The sequence below is a fragment of the Meles meles genome, chromosome 12, assembly GCF_922984935.1.
Source record: "Meles meles chromosome 12, mMelMel3.1 paternal haplotype, whole genome shotgun sequence".
Taxonomy (NCBI): Eukaryota; Metazoa; Chordata; class Mammalia; order Carnivora; family Mustelidae; genus Meles; species Meles meles.
The window spans coordinates 68,455,994-68,476,720 of record NC_060077.1 but is presented as its reverse complement, the minus strand read 5'-3'; the positions used below and the strand labels follow the sequence as shown (position 1 = coordinate 68,476,720).

Sequence of the window (20,727 nt, the reverse complement as noted above, 5' to 3'; positions counted from 1 at the left end):
AAGAGAGAGATCACAAGCAAGGAGAAGGGCAGAAGGAGAGAGTGAGAGAGAAGCAGGCTCCCCACTGAGCAGGGAGCCTGACTTTGGGCTGAATCCCAGGACCCTGGGAGCTGAAGGCAGACGCTTAAGTGACTGAGCCATCTAGGTACCGTGTTCTGCAACAGTCTTACCTGTGATGCACGACACCTCAAAAGCCACTGATGAATAAGAAGTGATGTTAGTGTAATTCCAGAGATGGCGATGGACAATAAATCATCGTTCCCAGCACTTTTATGTTTTGAGTGGTCTGGGGTGAGCTTTCTCACAATTGAAGAGAAAGCCTTAGTGAAATACACGTTTCTCAACTCTGTCTTCTACCTAAACGGAGAGCCATATCAGTGTTAAAACTTTTGCTTCGACTGTCAAAAATGATTTAGAAAACTCAAGAAAAAGGAAGACTATTGTATTTACTCTTTTTTTTTTTTTTGCTGAGTGTGTCCTTTTTTCCTCTTGATGTTCCAAGGTTTCTTCTTTTATAGTTTCCTTTTGCTTAGAGAACTTCTTTTTTAAGTAGGCTCCATGCCCAGTGTGGGACTTGAACTCACGACCCTGAGATCAAGCAGCACATGCTCTGCCAACTGAGCCAGCCAAGCGCCCCCAGAGAACTTCCTTTAGCCATTCTACGGAACAGTCTGCTAGCAACAAATACTCTGAGTTTTTCTTCATCTGAAAATGTCTTTTTTTTTTTTTTAAGATTTTATTTATTTATTTGACAGAGAGAGAGAGAGATCACAAGTAGGCGAAGAGGCAGGCAGAGAGAGGGCGGAAAGCGGGCTCCCCGCTGAGCAGAGAACCTGATGTGGGGCTTGATCCTAGGACCCCGAGATCATGACCTGAGCTGAAGGCAGAGGCTTAACCCACTGAGCCACCCAGGCGCCCCATTGAGAATGTCTTGATTCCCCCTTCAGTGTTAAAGGCTATTTTCACTGGATATATAGGATTGTGTGTTGATGGTTCTTTTCTATCAATATTTGAAAATGGGCCAGTTTCTTGTGGCCTCTGTGGTTTCTGATAAGAAAGCTGCTGTAATTCAAATTGGTTTTCCCTTATAGATAAGGTATCTTTCTTTCTTTCTTTCTTTTTTTTAAGTTTTCAAAAGTTCACCTATGTGTTTTTGACATGGATTTCTTTGGGCTTATTTTGTTTGGGGTTTGATCAACTTCTTGAATCCAAGGGTTTACATCTTCTGCCAAATTTCAGAAGTTTTCAGCTATTTATTTCTCCAAGTGCTTTCACAGCCCCCCTTCCTCTTCTCGGGCTGCAAGGACATGAGCGTTAGATCCTCTGTTATGGTGCCAAAGGTCCATGAGGCTCTATTTTTCTGTTGTTCAGATTAGGTAATTTCTATTGTTCTATCCTCCACTTTACTGACTCCTAGATATTTTATTTTTTATTTGACAGAGAGAGAGATCACAAGTAGGCAGAGGGGCAGATGGGTCGGGGGGAGGGGAAGCAGGCTCCCTGATGAGCAGAGAGCCCGATGCGGGGCTCGATCCAGAACTCTGAGATCATGACCTGAGCCAAAGGCAGAGGCTTAACCCACTGAGCCACCCAGGCGCCCCAGTTTTTTTTTATTTATCTTTTTAAAATTGTATTTATTTATTTGAGAGAGAAAGCAGAAGTAGGAGGAGGGGCAGGGGAAGAGGGACAATCAGACTCTCTGCTGAGCAGGGAGTCCAATGGGCCTCAGAACCCAAGATCATGACCTGAGACAAAGTCAGATGCTTAACTGACTGAGCCACCCAGGCGCCCCACCATTTTGATCTTCTCTGCCTTTGCTGCGCTGTTCTCTTTCTTTGCCAAGACCGTCTATTTTTTTCATTTATTTTAAATGTGTTTGTCATTCTCCCTCTCGTATTAGAAAAGATCAGGCATATTGTCTAAGCTTGGTGTTGGTGAGAGTGAGGAAATTTACTCCATGTGCTGCTGGTGGGAGTTTCAGTTGGTGTGGTCATTTTGGAAGGAAGTTGAAGTTGGTCATATGCATACCCTTTTACCAAACAATGACACTTCTAGGAATTTGACCTGTGTAGATAAATTCATACCACCCAAAATAAAATCAGTGTATTTTTATGTTATAAAAACATGATAAAGAAGATAAATGTCCACCAATAGAGAGATAGTTAAATTATGGCGTGTGTATGTGTGTATGTGTGTGTGTGTGTGTGTGTGTGTGTGTGTGTGTTTACAATCATTTAAGTGTTCAGCTCCAGGGCTTGTGCTTGATAATGGAGAAATGTCTCACATATTGTTACAAAGGAAAATTATTGCATGAATATCTCATGTGCTTGTAATTATGAAAGATTAGGACATTTCTATGTGTGTGTAGCACGTACAGGGAGTTATATGGCTGTTTACTGAAAGGTCATCCCCAACCGAATTGCAGAGGCTGCCAAGAAATGCAAGAAGACACGTGCAATATTTGATGAGCACAAACCATCCCTGCAAAGGAGTCTTCGTTCTTAGTCAAGCAGTTTTCGGGGGTCAACATTTTTATTAATTAGCTGATTTGCAGCTTTTTTTGTTCAAACAAAGTTAAGACTTTGGTTTAGGAGTTGAAACAGAAAATGCTCTGATTCACTAGCTATAGTTTGAGAAATGTTTTTACACTCATGGTAGTAATCATGGCCCACGATAGACCATAGCCTACTTTCAGACTAGCTAAAATAGTTCTTTAAATCAGAAAGGAACATGGCTATGCCTACGTGCCAGAATCGATGGGATTGGTGCCCTCCCCACTGTCACTTGCTAGGGAGGGCACCTTGGGATACTGAGGCATAATTATGATTACCCCAGCCAAGTGATTGCATCTAAGTTCCAAGGCTTGGGTTACATACTTGCTCGATTTCACACCTTATGGTTACATACCTACCTTGATTTTGCATATTTCAAATCCCACCTTTGGTTTCTGTCAGTTTTTGAAGCTCCCACACTTTGTGTTTGCCAAATAGGAGTGATTACTTCGTTGATCAGGTTGCCACCCCATGCAGAATTTAGAAAAGGGCTGGAGAGACCTTCCAAAAAGAGATCAGAAAGAGTGTTTGCCCTCAGAGTGCCCACCATCGAGTGGTGACCTCAGTGCTGATCCGAGACCCTGTGCTTTGCTGGGTCCAGTGGGCTGGTGTGGCTGCTTTGCAGGGTTCCATTCTGCTCACCTGTTTTGGTCCTCTTTTGGCTTCTAACAACAAAGGCAAAGAAGATCTACGAGCAGAAGTGCCGAGACAAAGATGAGGCAGAGCAGGCTGTCCACCGGAGCGCCAACCTGGTAAACCCGAAGCAACAAGAAAAGGTACCTGGGAGAGCCAGCGGCCTGAAAAAGCTGAGATTTATGCATCTGAAACTGAATCCAGTTAATAATCTTCATTAAAAATGGAGCTGCTTCCTAAGTCCCTGACAATATCTTCCTCCGAGCCGCTAGGATCCTCTGACCCAGAAAATCCCTTGTCACAATTTTTGGGTTCGGCAATAGCTAGAGAAGTGTGGCCGGGGGAAAGGAGTGGGGTGATAAGAAGTTGGGGAGGGAGGTTTTGGGTTTGTTTTGTTTTTTTTTTTTCATCTTTCTTCAAAACTCAAGTATTCTTTATAACCCGGCCGCCTCTTGATTCAGTGTATTATCTATTTTTCGTAATCTGAATAGAAGATTTTCAGGAACCAGAGGCCGGGGGTATGTCTTTAGGAAAACAGAGGGCAAGATGCTCTGTGGCTGTTGCCCAATGGTGATAAGATTAGGGGGCAGGTTGACTGATTTGCTGAGAGAAACACAGGTAAGACGTGGGCTACACTGTTCTCTTCGCAGTCATTGTAAGTCTGGTTGGCCTAGGGAAGTCTGGCCCAGCATTTCTCCTCTGTCCTTTGTCCTCACAGCTTTTTGTGAAACTGGCAACTTCGAAGACTGCAGTAGAAGACTCGGGTGAGGGGCTGCTCCCGGGGATGGGGGAGGGTTTTTGTGGGGCTGATTCCACGGACTCTGTCTGGAAAGGTAGTGTTATAGACCGCACAATCATTTATAGACAGACAGTGGGATTACCGAGCTATCTGGAGGGAAGGAGAGGAAGAGGGAGAGAGGGCGTATCAGAACCTGGGAAAGTGAGAGGAAGCAACTGCGACAGCAGTTTCTGTCCCAACACCCCAACTTAGGTCTTGGGCCTGACTTGTAACTGAATGGTGGAGAAGGTGGTGTTGGGCACAGGGCGGGAGTAGGGGGGAGTGTGATGGGGCAGCTTCTTTGAAATCAGGTGCTCACTCATTGGGGGAACATCTCTCTTAAAAGCAATTTCGGCCTTACTAACTTTTGCTATGAAGGGAATAGGGAAGTTGGGAGGCCTTGTCATGGCTGAAACCTGAGATCCAAACCAGGTGTTTGCAAAGCTCTCTAATCCCAGAGTACCCTGCAGGAGACAAGACACTCATGACTGTGGCCACTTAGGAAGCATCTAAATCCGAAACCAAAGTAACTCAACAGTTCTCTCCCCCGCACCTCTCCCTGGATCATGAAAATGATCATTTTTCATTTTCTGAAAATGGGAAGGAAGCTATTGAGGCTGAATTAGCCAAAGAGAACCCTGACTGAGGTTCCTGCCAGGCTTCTCTCTCCTCTCTTAAACCCTTTCTTGCTACTTGCTTGGTTTAATGTCTAAAAAGAAAGTACTTGGTTCACAAAGATATTACGAGAGTGAGAGATGGACGTGGCGTTCCAGGGTTCAGAGCTCCGGGGTCCTTGAGAGCTCAGTGCTACTCCACTGGGGCAGGTGGGGCAGTGGGTCTGCGCGGCCCAGTCCCATCCATTTTCTGAAGCCAGGCCCCTCCCCTGCATTGCAGACAAGACATACATGATGCACGTCAGCACCCTGGACAAGATCCGCGAAGACTGGCAGAGCGAGCACATCAAGGCCTGCGAGGTACCAAACTGACAGCTGCTTGGGAGGGGGTGGGTTTTCCTCCCAGATCCTGGGGAGTCCGCCCTGGCAGAAACGCACCCTCCGTTTATTGGAGGACCCCAAGTCTCATAGAATTGCTTGAGGGCAAATTAGAAATTAGGAAATTTCAGTGGAGGAGGGAAGGAACCGGAGGGTTTTCCCCCAGACCTCATCTTTCTCCCGCATCCCAGCCCTGACTGTTGTGTCCGATGCTGCCCCAGGACCTCCTCCCGTGTTCGGTTAGCCCAGACGCGCCATAGCTGAATCAGGGGAGAGGTGATGAAGTTGTTTTCTTTCCAGAGCCTCACCTGAACCTGCTGTCGGATAAAGAGAACGCAGGCAGGAGGGGAGCAGGCTTTAGAAGTTTCTACTCTCCTTACACCTTTGATTTCATCATTACCCCTGCTTTGTTTTTAGCACATGACCCACAATTTCCTGGAGAAAATAAAGACATAATCTTTTTCTTACCAGTAGTTCTCGAAGTGAAGTCCCAGGACCCGTAGCATCAGCATCCCCTGGGAATCTGTTAGAGATGCAGATTCTCAGACCTACTGACCAGAAATGGTTGGAGTGGGTTCAGCTTTGTGTTACTGAGTCCTCAGGTGATTCTTATGCAAATTCGAGCTTGAGAGCTACTGAGCTCCACCCTCCTCCCTTCCTTTTCTCCCGTTAGTTGAAAAGGGGCTACCTCCGCCCTATCAAGAGCCTGTCCTGCCAGCTGGGCTCAAGATGCCATCACCCCGCTGTCCTTCCCTCGTGCCTGTGCACAGCCTTTCGTGTGAACTTCTGCTCTTGTCATCTGAATAACTCCGCTCATTCTTGGTTTTAGGACCTGCTCGCTGTAGTGTCCCATCTGCTACCTTCTCCTCTCTTCATAGCCAGGCTTCTTGAAGGAGTTGTCTTCACATCCTCATTGCCCTTTGCCTTTCCCAGCCTGCTGTGTCTGGGGATGCCCCCTGCCCACCCCTACCCGCTCAGGGTTGCTCGCTTGAGGAACTGGAGGTCTCCATGGTGTGAGGTCCAGCAGGCCTTTGCACTTCCTGATCTTATTTGATTTATATCTACTCTCTAGTACTGTGGGTCACTATCCCCCTTCCAAAACACTCTTTTCCGTTTTACGTCCTTGATTCTGCACTCTCATGGAAAAGCCTAGACTAAGGCCCCCTTTTTAAGGTTTAAAAAAATGCAAAGCAATATCGTATACATTTTATGGACACAAACATATTTTAAAAAGCCTGCATGGGAATGATAACATTTAGGAGAATGGTTATCTGTGGGGAAGGAGAAGGTGATGGAGATTGGGGAAAGCACACAAGGGCCTTCAACAGAATTGGAGGCAAATATGGCCAAAATTGTTGACCAAGCTAGGTGGTTGATATGTGGGTATTCATTACAGGGCTCCCTATGATTCTTTCTAAGCGCAATATTCTAAAATAAAAATAATAAGAAATTTTCGTATTTATATACTACATAAATACAAAATATACTAAGTATACTAAATAAATACTAAATAATAAATAAAACCTAAAATATACACTACATATAAATCCTAAAAGGTTTGCAGGTGAAATAATGTATTTGCTTCAAAATACTCTGAGGAGTGATTGAGTTGGTAGGCATATAATAAAACAGAATTGGGTGTGAGTTGATAAATGTTTAAGCTGGTGATGGGTACATGGGCATTCATTAGACCATTCTCTCTTGTGGATGTATGAAGCTTTACATTATAAAAACTTTCAAAATGTAAAAGTGTTGCATTCAACATTAAAAAATACATTAATATAGAATAGTCCCTGATGAATCGAATAGCATCCGCTTTCTAGAATAATAGCTTTTTCCAAAAGTTGGTATTTGTTTATATCCAAAAAACCCCACTATTGTTCAGAGAGGGAATTTTCGAAAAAACTTTTTTGTTAAAGAAATTTTCAAAAATACGGGGAGATAGAAGGCAAGTGCAGGTTCTTTCATGTTCTCATGAACCGGCTTCAACAACTGTGACCGTCTTGCCATGTGAATTCCATCATAGGGGCAGGGCAAAGGTTTGAATTGGAGGCTCTGGCAAGCTGCCAGGTGGAGATACCCATTAGGCAGTTGGAAATGTGAGCTGGAATTCAGGTTAGAACCTTGCTCTCTGGGTTCCTCATTAGCTCTTACCTTCAGAACTATATCCGATCCTGCTTGTGTGAATACCATATGAGAATACCATTTGCGTTGTTTGCCTGCGATAAGAGTTGATGAGTTTCCTCGGTGGTGAGGGTAATATCCTAAATGGGGCAATAATCTCACAGATAATGAGGGTTGATACTGTTTCTTAAGTCATAGCCAGTCTAGACAAATGTCCTCTCTCTCTGCCTATGTATGGACATGTAGTTATGTTTCTGTAGATGTTTGAAGTTCAAGAATGTGAACGAATAAACTTCTTTCGGAACGCGTTGTGGTTACACATGAATCAGCTGTCGCAACAGTGTGTCACAAGCGATGACGTAAGTCAAAGGTGTCCACAGAGGAGTCATTAGAGTGGAAGGGACCATAGATATTTATTAGTCTACCCTCTCATTTGAGAGAGGTACAGTGACTTGCCCAAGGCCACACAGTGAGCTGATAGGCCCAAATAAACACCAAACTGTCTGACCCCTTTGCTTTGCTACCATGACTTTCTCTTGAAGGAATTCAGAGTTAGGGCAGGGAGCAGAGAAGGGAGAACCAAATGCAGTTTTTTTGTTTTTTTTTTTTAAGATTTTTATTTATTTATTTGAGAGAAAGAGAGGCAGACAGAGTGTGCACAAGCCGGAAGAGGGGTAGAGAGCTGGGGAGAAGTGGCTCCCTGCCAGGACCCTGAGGTCATGACATGAGCCAAAGGCACTTAACCAACTGAACCACCCAGGCGCCCCCCAAATGTGGTTTAATTTATGGATGACAGAGAAGTCACAGCATGACTGTGAGTCCCAGAGTGTCACTCCAGGACAGGTCCAAGTGCTAGCAGACTGACCCTTGCCCAGGCTAAGGATCACACCAGGGCTCAAGATTTACTTCAACAGTATTCCCAGGGTCAATGCCCAGGTTTACCTTGGGCACGGCAATCCTTATGGGATTCTCAGACCTCGGAGGGATTAGAATTCAAATTATCACGACCTTCTTTGCTAAGAAACAGCCACCCTCACTTAGATGGGACAGTCACTTTAGAAGAACAGCTAAACACCTAGAAGACCTATAGAATTGACTAGAACTTCTTCCAGCTTAATGCATTGTCTTTGCATTTGTGTGTGGCATTAGTTTTGGTATCTATTTCCTTTGGCCATTGGTATTTTTTTTTTAAAAACCCTCTTCCTGGCAGGGTCTTTACGCTGCCACAGAGATACATTTCTCACCATCTTTAAAACAATTTTAACACTGGATATGCATCAGAGAAATCCCTATATATGAGTGATATAAAAAGAGACTTGGGGATGTCTCTTTTTCTTTTTTAAAACAAAATTTGGGAGATTCAGCCATTAATCAAACCTGTTTTAATAAACTGTGTCATAATTATCACTGACCTACCTCCAGATTGATTTATCTTTTTTTTTTAAAAGATTTTGTTTAATTATTTGTCAGAGAAAGAGAGAGTGCACAGCAGGGAGAAGGGGTAGATGGAGAGGGAGCAGACTCCCCACTGAGCAGGGAGCCCGATGTGGGACTCCATCCCAGAACTTTGGGATCATGACCCCACAGACAGACACTTAACTGCAGATACTTAACTGATTGAGCCACCCAGGTGTCCTGATTTATCTTCTTTTTGTTAGATGTATGAAGAAGTCCGTAAGAGCTTGGAAGCATGCAGCATTGAGAAGGACATTGCATTTTTTGTGAACCACCGAAAAACTGGACAGACCCCACCAGGTGACTGAAGCGGTCGGGCTGTGGGGTTATTTCAGCATTTCTATGCGTCTTCTGCATCACGTGTTGAGAATGGAAGACACCAGCATCTTAACATTTTGTTTCTTGGTTCCCCTAGCACCCATCATGTATGAGAATTTCTACTGGCCCCAGAAGAATACAGCCTCACAGGGAAAGGCCTTGGGGCCTAACTTAGCAAGGTAATAAGCAGCTACCTTTCACACAAAGAAAAATACTTTTAATAAATGTTGTTATTGTCAGTTTCTAAGAGGTATTAGAACTGGGACACATCTACCACTGCATTTGCTTAGTGAGGTTGCTAGATTTGGGCAGGTAGCATTTTTAGGACAAATGCTCAGTGGATTTTACCAGTCATAGTTTAAGGGGGGCTATATTACACTTGAGTGTGATTATTGTTACTCATATACAAATCCTATCTTTTTTATAGCTAGTGGAAGGCAAGAGTCAGCAGGCTCTGGCCCCCTGTGAGTCAGCTTTGACTAACCTCTATTGGTAGGGCCCAAGAATAAAGAGTAGTTTTTACATTTTTAAATGGCTGAAAAAGGAGAAAAGGATACTGTTTTGTGACATGTGAAAATTACATGAAGTATGGATGTCAGTGCTCATATAAAGTTTTATTGAAACCCAACCATGCACATTTGTTTACATTTGGTCCACAACTGGTTTTGCATTTGAGTTGACAGAGTTCTAACAAGGTTGTCCTCGTGGCCAACAAAGCCTAAATCATTTACTGTCTGGCTCTTTGCAAAACGAGTCTGCTGCCCCAGCTATAAAGGATCCTGACAGAAGAGAAACTTCTGTTTCACACAGTCAGTTTCACGTCGAAGCTGCTAATTTTCCATTTCAGTTTTTAAAAAGCGAAGGGAATATTTGAGGGAGCATTGCCAGGCACTCATCAATACTTACGCATGCCAGGCTCTGTTCAGAACAGTTCATGGGAATTAGCTCATTTCATCCTCACGGTGAGTGGGGAGCTGCTTGTATTTTCCATCTTACATGTGCACATGCTACGGTACCCAGAGGTCAGGAAACCACACGCTCACAGCAGAGATTTTCCTCCTGTTGGTCCGGGGTGTGGGGGCAGGGCCCTGCACATCCTGCCCGTAGCATAATAGAATGTTGGCCGCCTAGATTCCAGTGAGTCAGCGGTGGTGTAGGCCTTTTCCTTCATCTGAACTCTCCTTGACTCTCCAGAACAGAAACCAGATCTGACTAGAGGGCTGTGTGCTTGTGGTGTGAAGTCAAGAATTAAAAAAATAATAAGAACTCAGCTGAAAGACTTTGGTTTTCATTTCCTACAGGAGAGGACCGCTCCCAGTTCCTAGAAGTACACCAGGTATGACACCAAGAAAGATCTTTTGAAATGCTTATGTCATGTATTTTTTTTCTCTCTCTCTCTTTTTTTTCCCTAAAGATTTTATTTATTTATTTGAGAGAGAGCATGCATGAGCAGGGGGGAGGGGCAAAGGGAGAAGCAGACTCTCCGCTGAGTATAGAGTTCCATATAGGGCTTGATTCCAGGATCCTGAGATCATGACTTGAGCTGAAGTCAGTTGCTTAACCGACTGAGCCACCCAGGTGCCCCATCATGTTCTCTCTAACGTTGAGTAGTTAGAATGCTGAAATAAAGGGAAAGATGGGAATAAATAGAATAAAATTCTCAAGAGAATGAACCTATATCAGGATCTTAATATAATACTATTTGTCACAGAGTGGACTTCGGTAATTGGTGGTCTACTTTACAGCTTATTGAAGAGAAGTCCACTCTTGGGAGTATCAAAAAAAAAAAAAAAGTAAGGCAGTCATATGTAAGAGATTATTTCAACTTGAACCATAAAAACAGCAAAGTGAGATATAGTTTCCTTTGGATTACCCAGAAACATACTTGATAGAAGGCATAGATGTCTAGAAACATATAACCTGATATTATATATTTGGGTACTGACTGTAACTGGGTCTTTCACTGATCACTCTGGTCTCTTTTTCATTCAGAACTTCTATGATAATTCTGGGACAACCACACATGATAAGCATTTTTTTGGGTTAGTTTTATTCCTTGGATAATTATAAGACCCTTGAGGGTGGCACTTGATTTTTCTCCTGTATCGCTCATAGCACCTAACCGTGCTATGGGCACATAGTAGGTGCTCAACAAATATCTATTATTTTTTTTTTCTAATTTTTATTTTTATTTTTTTTCAGTATTTAAATTTATTTATTTTTTCAGCGTAAGAGTATTCATTGTTTTTGCACAACACCCAGTGCTCCATGCAATACGTGCCCTCCCTATTACCCACCACCTGTTCCCCCAACCTCCCACCCCCGACCCTTCAAAACCCTCTGGTTGTTTTTCAGAGTCCATAGTCTCTTATGGTTCACCTCCCCTTCCAATTTTTTTTTTATAAACATATAATGTATTTTTATCCCCAGGGGTACAGGTCTGTGAATCACCAGGTTTACACACTTCACAGCACTCACAATAGCACATACCCTCCCCAATGTCCATAACTCCCTCCCCCTCTCCCAACCCCACCTCCCCCCAGCAACCCCCAGTTTGTTTTGTGAGATTAAGAGTCATTTATGGTTTGTCTCCCTCCAAATCCCATCTTGTTTCATTTATTCTTCTCCTGTCCCCCTAACCCCCGATGTTGCATCTCCATGTCCTCATATCAGGGAGATCATATGATAGTTGTCTTTCTCCGATTGACTTATTTCACTAAGCATGATACCCTCTAGTTCCATCCACGTCGTCGCAAATGGCAAGATTTCATTTCTTTTGATGGCTGCATAGTATTCCCAAATATCTATTATTTGAGTAAAAGAAAGATATACCTACCTGTGTTCAAGGGACTGAGGGGAGAGACAACTCCTGCTGTATATGGGAGCCTAGTAGAACTTCAGCGACTGAAAAGAAAACCAGAGCTGAAATGATATCTTTGAAAGATGTAAGGGTTTAGGTTATTTTTGAAAAACAATTACCACTGGATAACATGGCACTTATTTATGCCTATGTTTGAAGATGACTTCACTCTAGGTGCTACTCTCTGCACATGGATGCAAAAGGGCAATGAAATCATAGCCGTGATTTCCAGAATGTGAATGAATCCTTTGGTTTATAGTCACGCCTGCCATTTGTACGATTTGTCACCAGATGTTTTCTTTTTATAAAAGGAGAGTCACTAGGATATTTAACTGGAATGTTTTGATTCCAGAAGGGTTAAGATCTTACAGTGAAACAAGATGAACTTAATGTTGCTCTGTTCTGCCTTCTGCAGATGATCAAGATTATTCTTTGATTAATGACTACAGTCTGATCTACCAGTAACATCAATGGTAAGAACCTTTAATGTTTACATAATCAAGTTGCATTTAGACTGGTAAGTGTGTTTGTGTGTCTTGGAAGCTCCTTTACAACACCACAGCAAGTAGCAAGGCCTTGCCTCAGGCTGGCCCTCTGGTGCATGGGGTTCTGCAGGATGGCCAGTCTGGATTCCATACAGCAAGGGGACTGGAGCCCACGCCATACATATTTGAACGAAGAGATTCTCCCTTCCCTAATTATTCTGTAGCTCATTTTCTGCTCCCGTTAAGCTCTTTGTGGCTATAACACACTTACGCTCAAGGCAAGGATCGCAAACAAAACACATGTGATCTTCACTGTTTAAGTAATAGTGTACGCCCCCATTTCTGAAAGGGGAGAAAGTCAAGTAAAAAGAAGTCAGAGAAAATGAGGCAAACACTGTCACACTCACCATTATATAAGGGCATTAAGAGGGTCATCTTGTCTGAGATTATTACTGCTCCAAACTAGCAAACTACAGATATTCCTAGAGCTGAACTACAGAGTCAGCCGTTGCTGCAAAGATGGCGCACTGTCTTTGTTTCTCAGACACTTGCAACATGTCCCGAGTCAATCTCAGTCTTCACAAATGTGAAGGAATGCCTCTGAAGCCAAAAGAGTACTATATGAAACTCTATAACGTATAACTGTTTTAGCCCAAATGGGCATATCTTGGGGTATGACAACTATGTACGTATGAGCAAAGAAAAGTCTCAAAAAGATATATTCCCAAACTAGTACTAGTTTTTCTTTGTCTTTACTTATGTTTTCCAATTTGTCTGCAATGAAACTTTATTACTTCTTTAATAAAAAACTGTTTTTGAAGAGTTGACCTTCTGGCACATTCCTAATTTAGTGTGTTCCCGGGAGTGCCAGGAGTAGGGGTGGGCTGCAGGAACTGGACCAGCCTCTCTCCCATTCTCCCCGGTTTGGGGCTACTGTCGCTTAGGAAATGGAACAGGTTTCAATAGTGCTCTGTGGTGGCTTTCCTTCAGTGGTTTATAGCACTGAAAAGTTCTTTTAAAATTTTTTTAAAATTTAAATTCAATTAACGTGTAACATAGTATTAGTTTCAGAGGTAGAGGTCAGTGATGCATTAGTCTTCTATAATACCCAGTGTTCATTATATCACATGCCCTCCTTAATGCCCATCACCCAGTCACCCCTCCATCCCCCTCCCTTCCAGCAACCCTCAGCTTGTTTCCCATGATTAAGAGTCTCTTTTGGTTCATCTCCCTCTCTGATTTTGTCTTGCTCTATTTTTTCCTCTCTTCCTCCATGATCCTCTGTTTTGTTTCTTAAATTCCACATGTGAGTGAGATCATATGATAATTGTCTTTCTCTGATTGACTTATTTCACTTAGCATAATACCCTCTAGCTCCATCCACGTTGTTACAAATGGCAAGAGTTCATTTTTTGATGGCTGAGTAATATTCCATTGTATATATATACCACATCGTCTTTATCTATTTATCTGTTGATGGACAGCTGGGCTTTTTCCATAGTTTAGCTATTGTGGCCATTGCTGCTATAAACATTGGGGTGCAGGTGCCCCTTCAGATCCCTACGTTTATATATTTAGGGTAAATACTTAGTAGTCCAATTGCTGGGTCATAGGGTAGCTCTATTTTCAACTTTTTGAGGAACCTCCATGCTGTTTTCCAGAGTGGCTGCACCAGCTTGCATTCCCACCAACAGTGTAGCACTGAAAAATTCGTGAAGCGAGCACGTCAAACATTGCTTGTTGTTAGTTCTCTGAAAACACCTGCTTCGTGACTTACAGCCCATTATCTAGATAGGACAGAAGCCATGTTGTTTTGGTTACATAGAAATAATTAGCTAGTATGTATTTATATTTAAACATGATTCCTTAAATTGCTTAATAAATGTCTTTGATATCTAAGCAACTTTTCTGTGAAAGATGATGGAAATCGAAGACCTAAAATATCCAGGCCTCTGACTATGCATAACTTTCTGACTTACAAACGACTGGAGTCTACACCTGGTCATCATTTCTTCATTTTTTAAGGTTCCTTTTTCTCATAGAAAGAGGCATGGCCCATACTAGAGGTAGAGAGGGACATAGGGAATCAGTGACTTGGGATTCCTGCCTTCTGGAACACCATGTTGATGATGGCTGCCCGTGGTCATTGGCAGCTCCAAGAGTTTGTTTTTGTTGTTGTTTTTTCTTTTTAAAAAATTAATTATTTTTATTAACATATAGTGTATTATTTGCCCTAGATGTACAAGTCTGTGAATCACCAGGCTTACACACTTAGAGTGTTTTTGTTTTCTTAACCTCTTCCTTTCCTACCCTCACCTACTTGCATAAAGCATGTATTCTAGTTGCTTAATGGTAACCTTTGACCCGGGAACTCTAGTTCCTCAGAGCTGAAGAATCTGCTGTTTGGATGCAAGATACTAAGGCCGACACATGTGAGCTCTGTCACTTCCTCGGGTTCATTGGTGTGCGCCAGCTCAACGCGCGGGCGCTCAGCGTAGGTGTGTACGACTGACAGAGTCGAAGAGAATTTTACAGAAGGAAGTCTGTCTTAGTGAATAACTTAGCCGAGCAACTTACCACAACACTTAAAAGGGCTCGAGCCTTTGGAAATGAAATAGAAGGTGTAGGAATTCGTGGTTTGTGTGTTGTCACTGATGCTAGCTACTGTGCCTGTTTTTCGTTGTAACATGTTTAGGTAAAGACCGATTATAACTTTTGTGTATCAAAAAACATAGATACGTGTATTATTCACCAGAAAGCAATGCTGGTGTTGTCACAACCCATTTTTCATTGCTTTCTAAAAAAATTATTTCTTTGAGGGGTGCCTGGGTGGCTTGGTCGGTTAAGCGTTTGCCTTTGGCTCAGGTCATGATCCTGGGGTCCTGGGATCGAGCCCTGCATTGGGGAGACTGCTTCTCCCTCTGCTGCTCCCTCCCCCTGCTTATGCTCTCTCTCAAATAAATAAAAGTTTTTAAAAAAGATTTTATTTATTTATTTGACAGAGAGAGAGATGAGAGGTGGGGAGGAGCAGTGGGAGAGGGAGGGCACCTCCAGCAGACTCCTGTTGAGTGGGGAGCCCAACACCAGGCTCAATCCCAGGACCCTGAGATCATGACCTGAGCCAAAATCAAGAGTTGGCTGCTTAACTGATTGAACCACCCAGTCACCCCAAGTTTTTCATCTCTTTTAATACTGATTCCTCACCATTTGCTTTCTTTGGCTAACCAGACGTGTTCTCAGTAGATAAATATCAAGGTGGGAGTGAGGAGCTGAAGTGAATGGTTCATTCAAATGAAATGTCTCTGTTATTTTCTTTCAGAAAACAACTCCTTTTCCGGCTGGTGTTTCTAGGACGTGGGAGGAAGCACTCAGAGCAGTAGCATCTGTAGCCAAGCTGTGTCAGTCATGAAACTTTGAAGTGAGACCTTGCTGTCATGTTTTGGTATTTTATATTGATTGCAGACATTTAGATCAACTGAGGTTAGGAAAGTTCTGGAATTTTTAAAAGAAGTTTACAGATTGCCCCAGACTGAAGAATTGCCTTTTTCCTGTCAGTTATCATCGTTGTGAATGAATTATGTTATCTCCTGGATCCAGGACACTCTCTGGATTTGGAGCCTTGACTCTTCTTGTTGGGGGAGAGGTGGCTGCAGAGGGGTCCGAGCCATCAGCCTGTAGGAGCATCTTGGCTTTGGGGGCAGCGTGTCTGTGGAACATTCCACAGCCACACACGTCCTGAGTGGCACGGAATTTTAAATCCCTTCCTTTTTGGCTGGGGGACTGAGAGGCCGTCTGATTCTACTTTCTCATTTTACAGATGAGGAAATGAGGCCCAGCAGTGTGAAATCAACTTCCTTACTGATTAGGGACAGAACCCAAACTGGAGTGTAAGCTTTTCCCACGTCATCATTCGAACTAATCCTTCCTGAGGCTATGGTGCTCGTGTTGAAATTTCAGATACCAAATGTTTTTGCCAGTGTCTTTTCCATTGGGAAAATTACCAGGGTTTAAATGTCAGATTTATTTTTGTATGACTCACTGTGTGTGCTGAAGTACAGAGAGCCATACTGAATTAATCTAAGAAGCTGTTGATTGTAAAGCATGCCATTGTTTTATGTACCACTGAGAAAGTTAGGTGGAGGAGTTGACCATTAATTTGTGACAGTTAATGGCCACGCCCATTTGAATTTGATTTGCGAAAGCATTGGGAAAAAAGCACATCCTAGAATCTGTGCAACAGGATATTTTGGCTCCATTCCTAAAAGGAAGTTTAGCGCTCCAATGCCTGTCCTCCATCCTGGGTCTTCTTCACAGAGAATCTTTCCCTTGCTAGATTCTAGAATTTTTAAAAGTGTTGATCTTACCCTTCCACAGGTGTTTGAGTCTTCCTTTTGTTACCCACAAACAGTGGGGAGACTACATCCCTTTTGTGTAATAGCCACGCACCATGAGAAAACAGTACGTTGTAGTCAGTAACAAATTAAACTAGCACTGCTACTTACTCGGTATGTTGTAAAATTCTGTTGTCACCAAGAGCACATATTTTCTTCTCCTGCCCATGCAATAGATTTCTCAGAACTATGCATAAATTGATTGAAACAAGATTGATTATTTCCCCCCATTTAATGTAAGGTGTTACTGAAAGGGGCAGCTTCTTCTCATGACAGGAAACTTGCATCAGTTGGATATCCTTTTGAGAAACTGAAGTTTGCAAAGGGCCATTGACTTCCCCAAATTGAGCAGGCTCAGGAAATTTTCCTTTGAACTCAGAACATTCTGTTTTTAAGTATTTTATTTATTGTTGGCAGTTCCTCAGGGATTTCACTTTTCTCTCTATTGGTCAGTGTCATGGATGTAAACGTTTAATGAATTGAAAATATTTTTATTTTATGGCTTTTTCAGTTGGATATGAAGTAAAATAAATGTTCTTAGTGATTTGGGATTTATTTTGCATTTTTGCGATCCTTCAGGCAAAGTCACTTCCTTGGGGAGGCACCGTCCACCGTCTAGTCTAATCCAGTCTAGAATGGATCCCACTGCCGTGTCCTTTTCCTCTCCCATATTTTCCTTGATATGACAGGATTCATGCTTGAAATTAATTGTTCCAAGTCTGGCTTCTCTCCTGGACAGTAACCTTCATGACAGCATGTCCCTCTCTGTCAGTTTTTTCCTGCTGTGTCCCAGCACCTGACACACTGTAGTGAGTATGAAAGAGAGTGGATCTGGAGAAACAACCAGCTGAGAGAGAACCCAGAGTGTAAAGGCAGTGAAGCCAGTCAAATAAGCATACACGTTAAGTTTAGTAAATATGAGCTACCCTGAAGACCATGGGTGTCTTAATTTGAGTTCCGCCAGAAGCCCACCCTGAGATAAGAATTTGAGTGCAGGTCCTTTTTCTGGGGGGTGATCCCAGAAAGCACCAGTATGGGAGTGGGGAGGTAAAGGAGATGGAAGGAAGGAGGGAAGGGCAGGAAAGCAAAAGGCTGCATTATCCAGCCAGTCAGCAATGCAGGCACTGAGGTTTCAATCTGGGGACTCCTGGGGAAACCATGTGGGACACGCACCTCAGGGATGGCTCACCGGTGGTGGGGGGGAACGGTCATATTCATTCTCCAGCTCCCTTCACTCACTGGTTGAGGACCACCCCTGGGAGGCATGAATTCCCTGGCATTTCTGAGCTGCCCAAAATGCGGAAATGGCCGCAGAGTGGGGTTCAGATGGCCAAGAGAGTCCTTGGGAGGGGCAGTTCCTGGTGGTTGGAATCTGGGCTGCTGTGGGAGGAAATGCTAAGTACTGAGGGGATGTGGATGGTACCCTGACAGTGGCTGACCCCTGCGTGGCTCAGATCCACTGTGCCCACATGAACTGGACTCCACCCTGCCACCACTTCTTCAAGTTCCGGTTTACACACGCACACACACCAACACACACACACACACCCAGGAGATTTAGTAGGACAAGCTATAGTCCCTTGCTATAGATGGTCCTGACTCTAAAACTGCTATTCATCCTCTCCTTCCTCTACCAGCCGGTTATGGAATGACCTGTATTCTGGCCACTGCCCTCAACCCCCAAATTTATGTGTTGAAGTCCCAAACCTCTGTACCTCAGAACATGACTGTGTTTGGAGACAGGGCCTTGAAAGAGGCGATGAAGTTGAAATGAGATCCCTGGGGTGGGGCACTAATCTAGTCTGATCGGTGTCCTTCTAAGAAGTGTAAGAGACACACCACGGCTGAGTGTGTATGAAAGGACGACCTTGTGAAAAATAACCAGAAGACAGCCATTGGCAAGCCGGGGGCAGAGGCCTCAGAGGAAACCAACCAGCACCTTAATTTTGGATTGCCAACTTCCAGAACTGCAAGAAAATGAATTTCTATTGTTTATACCAACAAGTTTGTGGTATTTTGATACGGCAGCCCTAGCAAATTAATACCACACATTCTGGATGCCCTTCCCCCTTGGCAAGTCTACTGTTGTCTAGGTTGTGTGAGTGGTGCGGGTGACCCAAACCCTCATCCCTAAGGGGTCTTAGCCCTTGGTTATCAGGCTCTTGTCAGAAGGAGAGGGAAAAGCAGACACTCCACTGGCAGGGAGCTTGACATGGGACTCGATCTCAAGACCCTGGGATCATGACCTGGCATCTGCTTAACCAATTGAGCAACCCAGACCCCCCCCCACAGTGGAACCTTTTCTGTGTCGCCTGGTTGATGCATCTCCCAGCAACCACATAGAGCCAGATGCTCTAGTCCAGCAGAGCCTGAAGTTGAAGAGATGGGAAGCACCAGTTTCCTGAGTGGGTCAGTGTGATCTCTGGTGGCAGAGGCCACTCTCATCCCTTTGCTCCCAGACCTGTGTTTCTATCTACTGGGGTCAACACATAGTACCATATTATGGCTGTATAAGCACCATATAAGACTTCATCTTTAAGACCAGCACCCCAATCCTGCAACATATTCTCAAGCTGCCACCAACATCCTATCAGGAGAGCAGCTTCTAGGTGACATGGCGTGTAGCAAAGTGGAGCCCATGGACCTTTCCCCATTGTGGCACCAACTTCTATAAAGTGAAGCTCTTGGTGTCAGGTATGCATTCTCAGTGGGGGCAGTATTGCCCATGGAGGGGTGAAAACTGGTTCTTGCTGGGAAAACTAATCTTTTTTTAAAAAAATATTTTATTTATTTATTTGACAGAGATCACAAGTAGGCAGAGAGGCAGGCAGAGAGAGAGGAGGAAGCAGGCTCCCCTCGAAGCAGAGAGCCCGATGTGGGGCTCGATCCCAGGACCCTGAGATCATGACCTGAGCTGAAGGCAGAGGCTTAACCCACTGAGCCACCCAGGTGCCCCGGGAAAACCAATCTTACTCTTCTTATGTTTAAAGCACAGACACACAGTGGTGAGTATACAGACATCCAGTGTATCTGCGGTATTAACATATCATGGGAGCAGCAATTAGAAAAAAATGTCTAAAAAGGCTCCATAGGATAATGAAAAGCAATTTGGCAAATACTGGTCTAAGGTGATGTTGTGTGGGACTTCATAATGATACATGAGACACTCTTTCAGCCTTTGGATAGCATTGTTGGCCAAGACAAGACCAGCAGAAAAGGAGACTCTGTTCTTGGAATCAGTCCCAGCAGAGGTGAATCTGCTCCTTCTAGAGTGGAAGGAGTTCAATGGAATCACGTTTCCACCAAGTGGCTGGTTGGTCTCCTTGGGGGGATGACAACATATTTAGGGGTGGCCTTCAGCTTCAGGGACTAATTGTGCAGACATTTAGCAGCAGTCATGAAGGCAGGCCTGGGGAGCGGGGGCCCTTTTAAGAGTCTTCATCCCTGCCACTCAGCTCTCTGTCCATGAGTCCATGGAGGGGCATGGCCAAGGTCAGAGGCTCGCTGGACGTCCCTGGATGAGTCATCCTACCCACCTGGTTGCTCTGGCCCTCCTTTGATGAGTAGCTTCTTGCGGGTGCTGGTAAGACACACACATTTCACATTTGTTGCCCATTCTTTTGTTTTCAGTCTTCTGATCCCATTCCCTGATCCATCAATCAAGTCATGCACCATTGCCTAGCTGTCCGTGTCTGTGCTTACCTGGGGCTCCTCCTCCTTTCACACCAGGCTGATGACCGACTGTGTTACTTGATGCGCTGCCCACGGGGAGCAGTTCTCTTCATCCCGGGGGGCTGTCATGGAGCAGCAGTAGAGATGAACAACAGTTAACATGCAGACCTGATTTACTCTTAGTCCGGGTGTGAGTGTTTTTGCTCTTCTCACCCACCGGGTTGAAGGAAATGTCCTCTGAGGCCACAGATATGAGCTGGAAGGAGAAACATGGGTGCAACAGAGGAAGTTGGTGGAGGTGTCTGCATTGCCTGTTTGTGTGACGTCCTGGCCTTCTGAATTTGCCCCTGGCCTGTTCCAGAATGTACCAGAATGCCCCCTGGACCCGACTTGGGGAGGGTCTAAATGAAGATAAGCTAGTTTGGAGTAACATTATTTCACGTTCCTGTTCCTGTTTCCTTTGTAAC

General features: G+C 44.0%; 1 protein-coding gene and 1 long non-coding RNA gene across 2 annotated transcripts in view; one reads left to right on the top strand and one right to left on the bottom strand.

The window, feature by feature from the left end:
• PSTPIP2 (proline-serine-threonine phosphatase interacting protein 2) overlaps positions 1 to 12,185 on the top strand; it is a 64,677-nt gene extending 52,492 nt beyond the window's left edge. The window contains exons 7-14 of the mRNA XM_046025555.1: positions 3,230 to 3,328; positions 3,904 to 3,949; positions 4,858 to 4,937; positions 7,340 to 7,438; positions 8,738 to 8,834; positions 8,950 to 9,031; positions 10,154 to 10,188; positions 12,128 to 12,185. Of these exons, the coding sequence (XP_045881511.1) occupies positions 3,230 to 3,328; positions 3,904 to 3,949; positions 4,858 to 4,937; positions 7,340 to 7,438; positions 8,738 to 8,834; positions 8,950 to 9,031; positions 10,154 to 10,188; positions 12,128 to 12,177 (588 nt within the window). The 3' untranslated portion in view covers positions 12,178 to 12,185. The remainder of the gene's footprint in view (positions 1 to 3,229; positions 3,329 to 3,903; positions 3,950 to 4,857; positions 4,938 to 7,339; positions 7,439 to 8,737; positions 8,835 to 8,949; positions 9,032 to 10,153; positions 10,189 to 12,127) is intronic.
• LOC123954416 lies at positions 10,358 to 20,727 on the bottom strand. The gene is made up of 3 exons (XR_006821076.1): positions 20,291 to 20,727; positions 11,689 to 11,756; positions 10,358 to 10,471 (listed from the first exon to the last, which is right to left on the bottom strand). It is a non-coding gene; the product is annotated as an uncharacterized LOC123954416 (long non-coding RNA).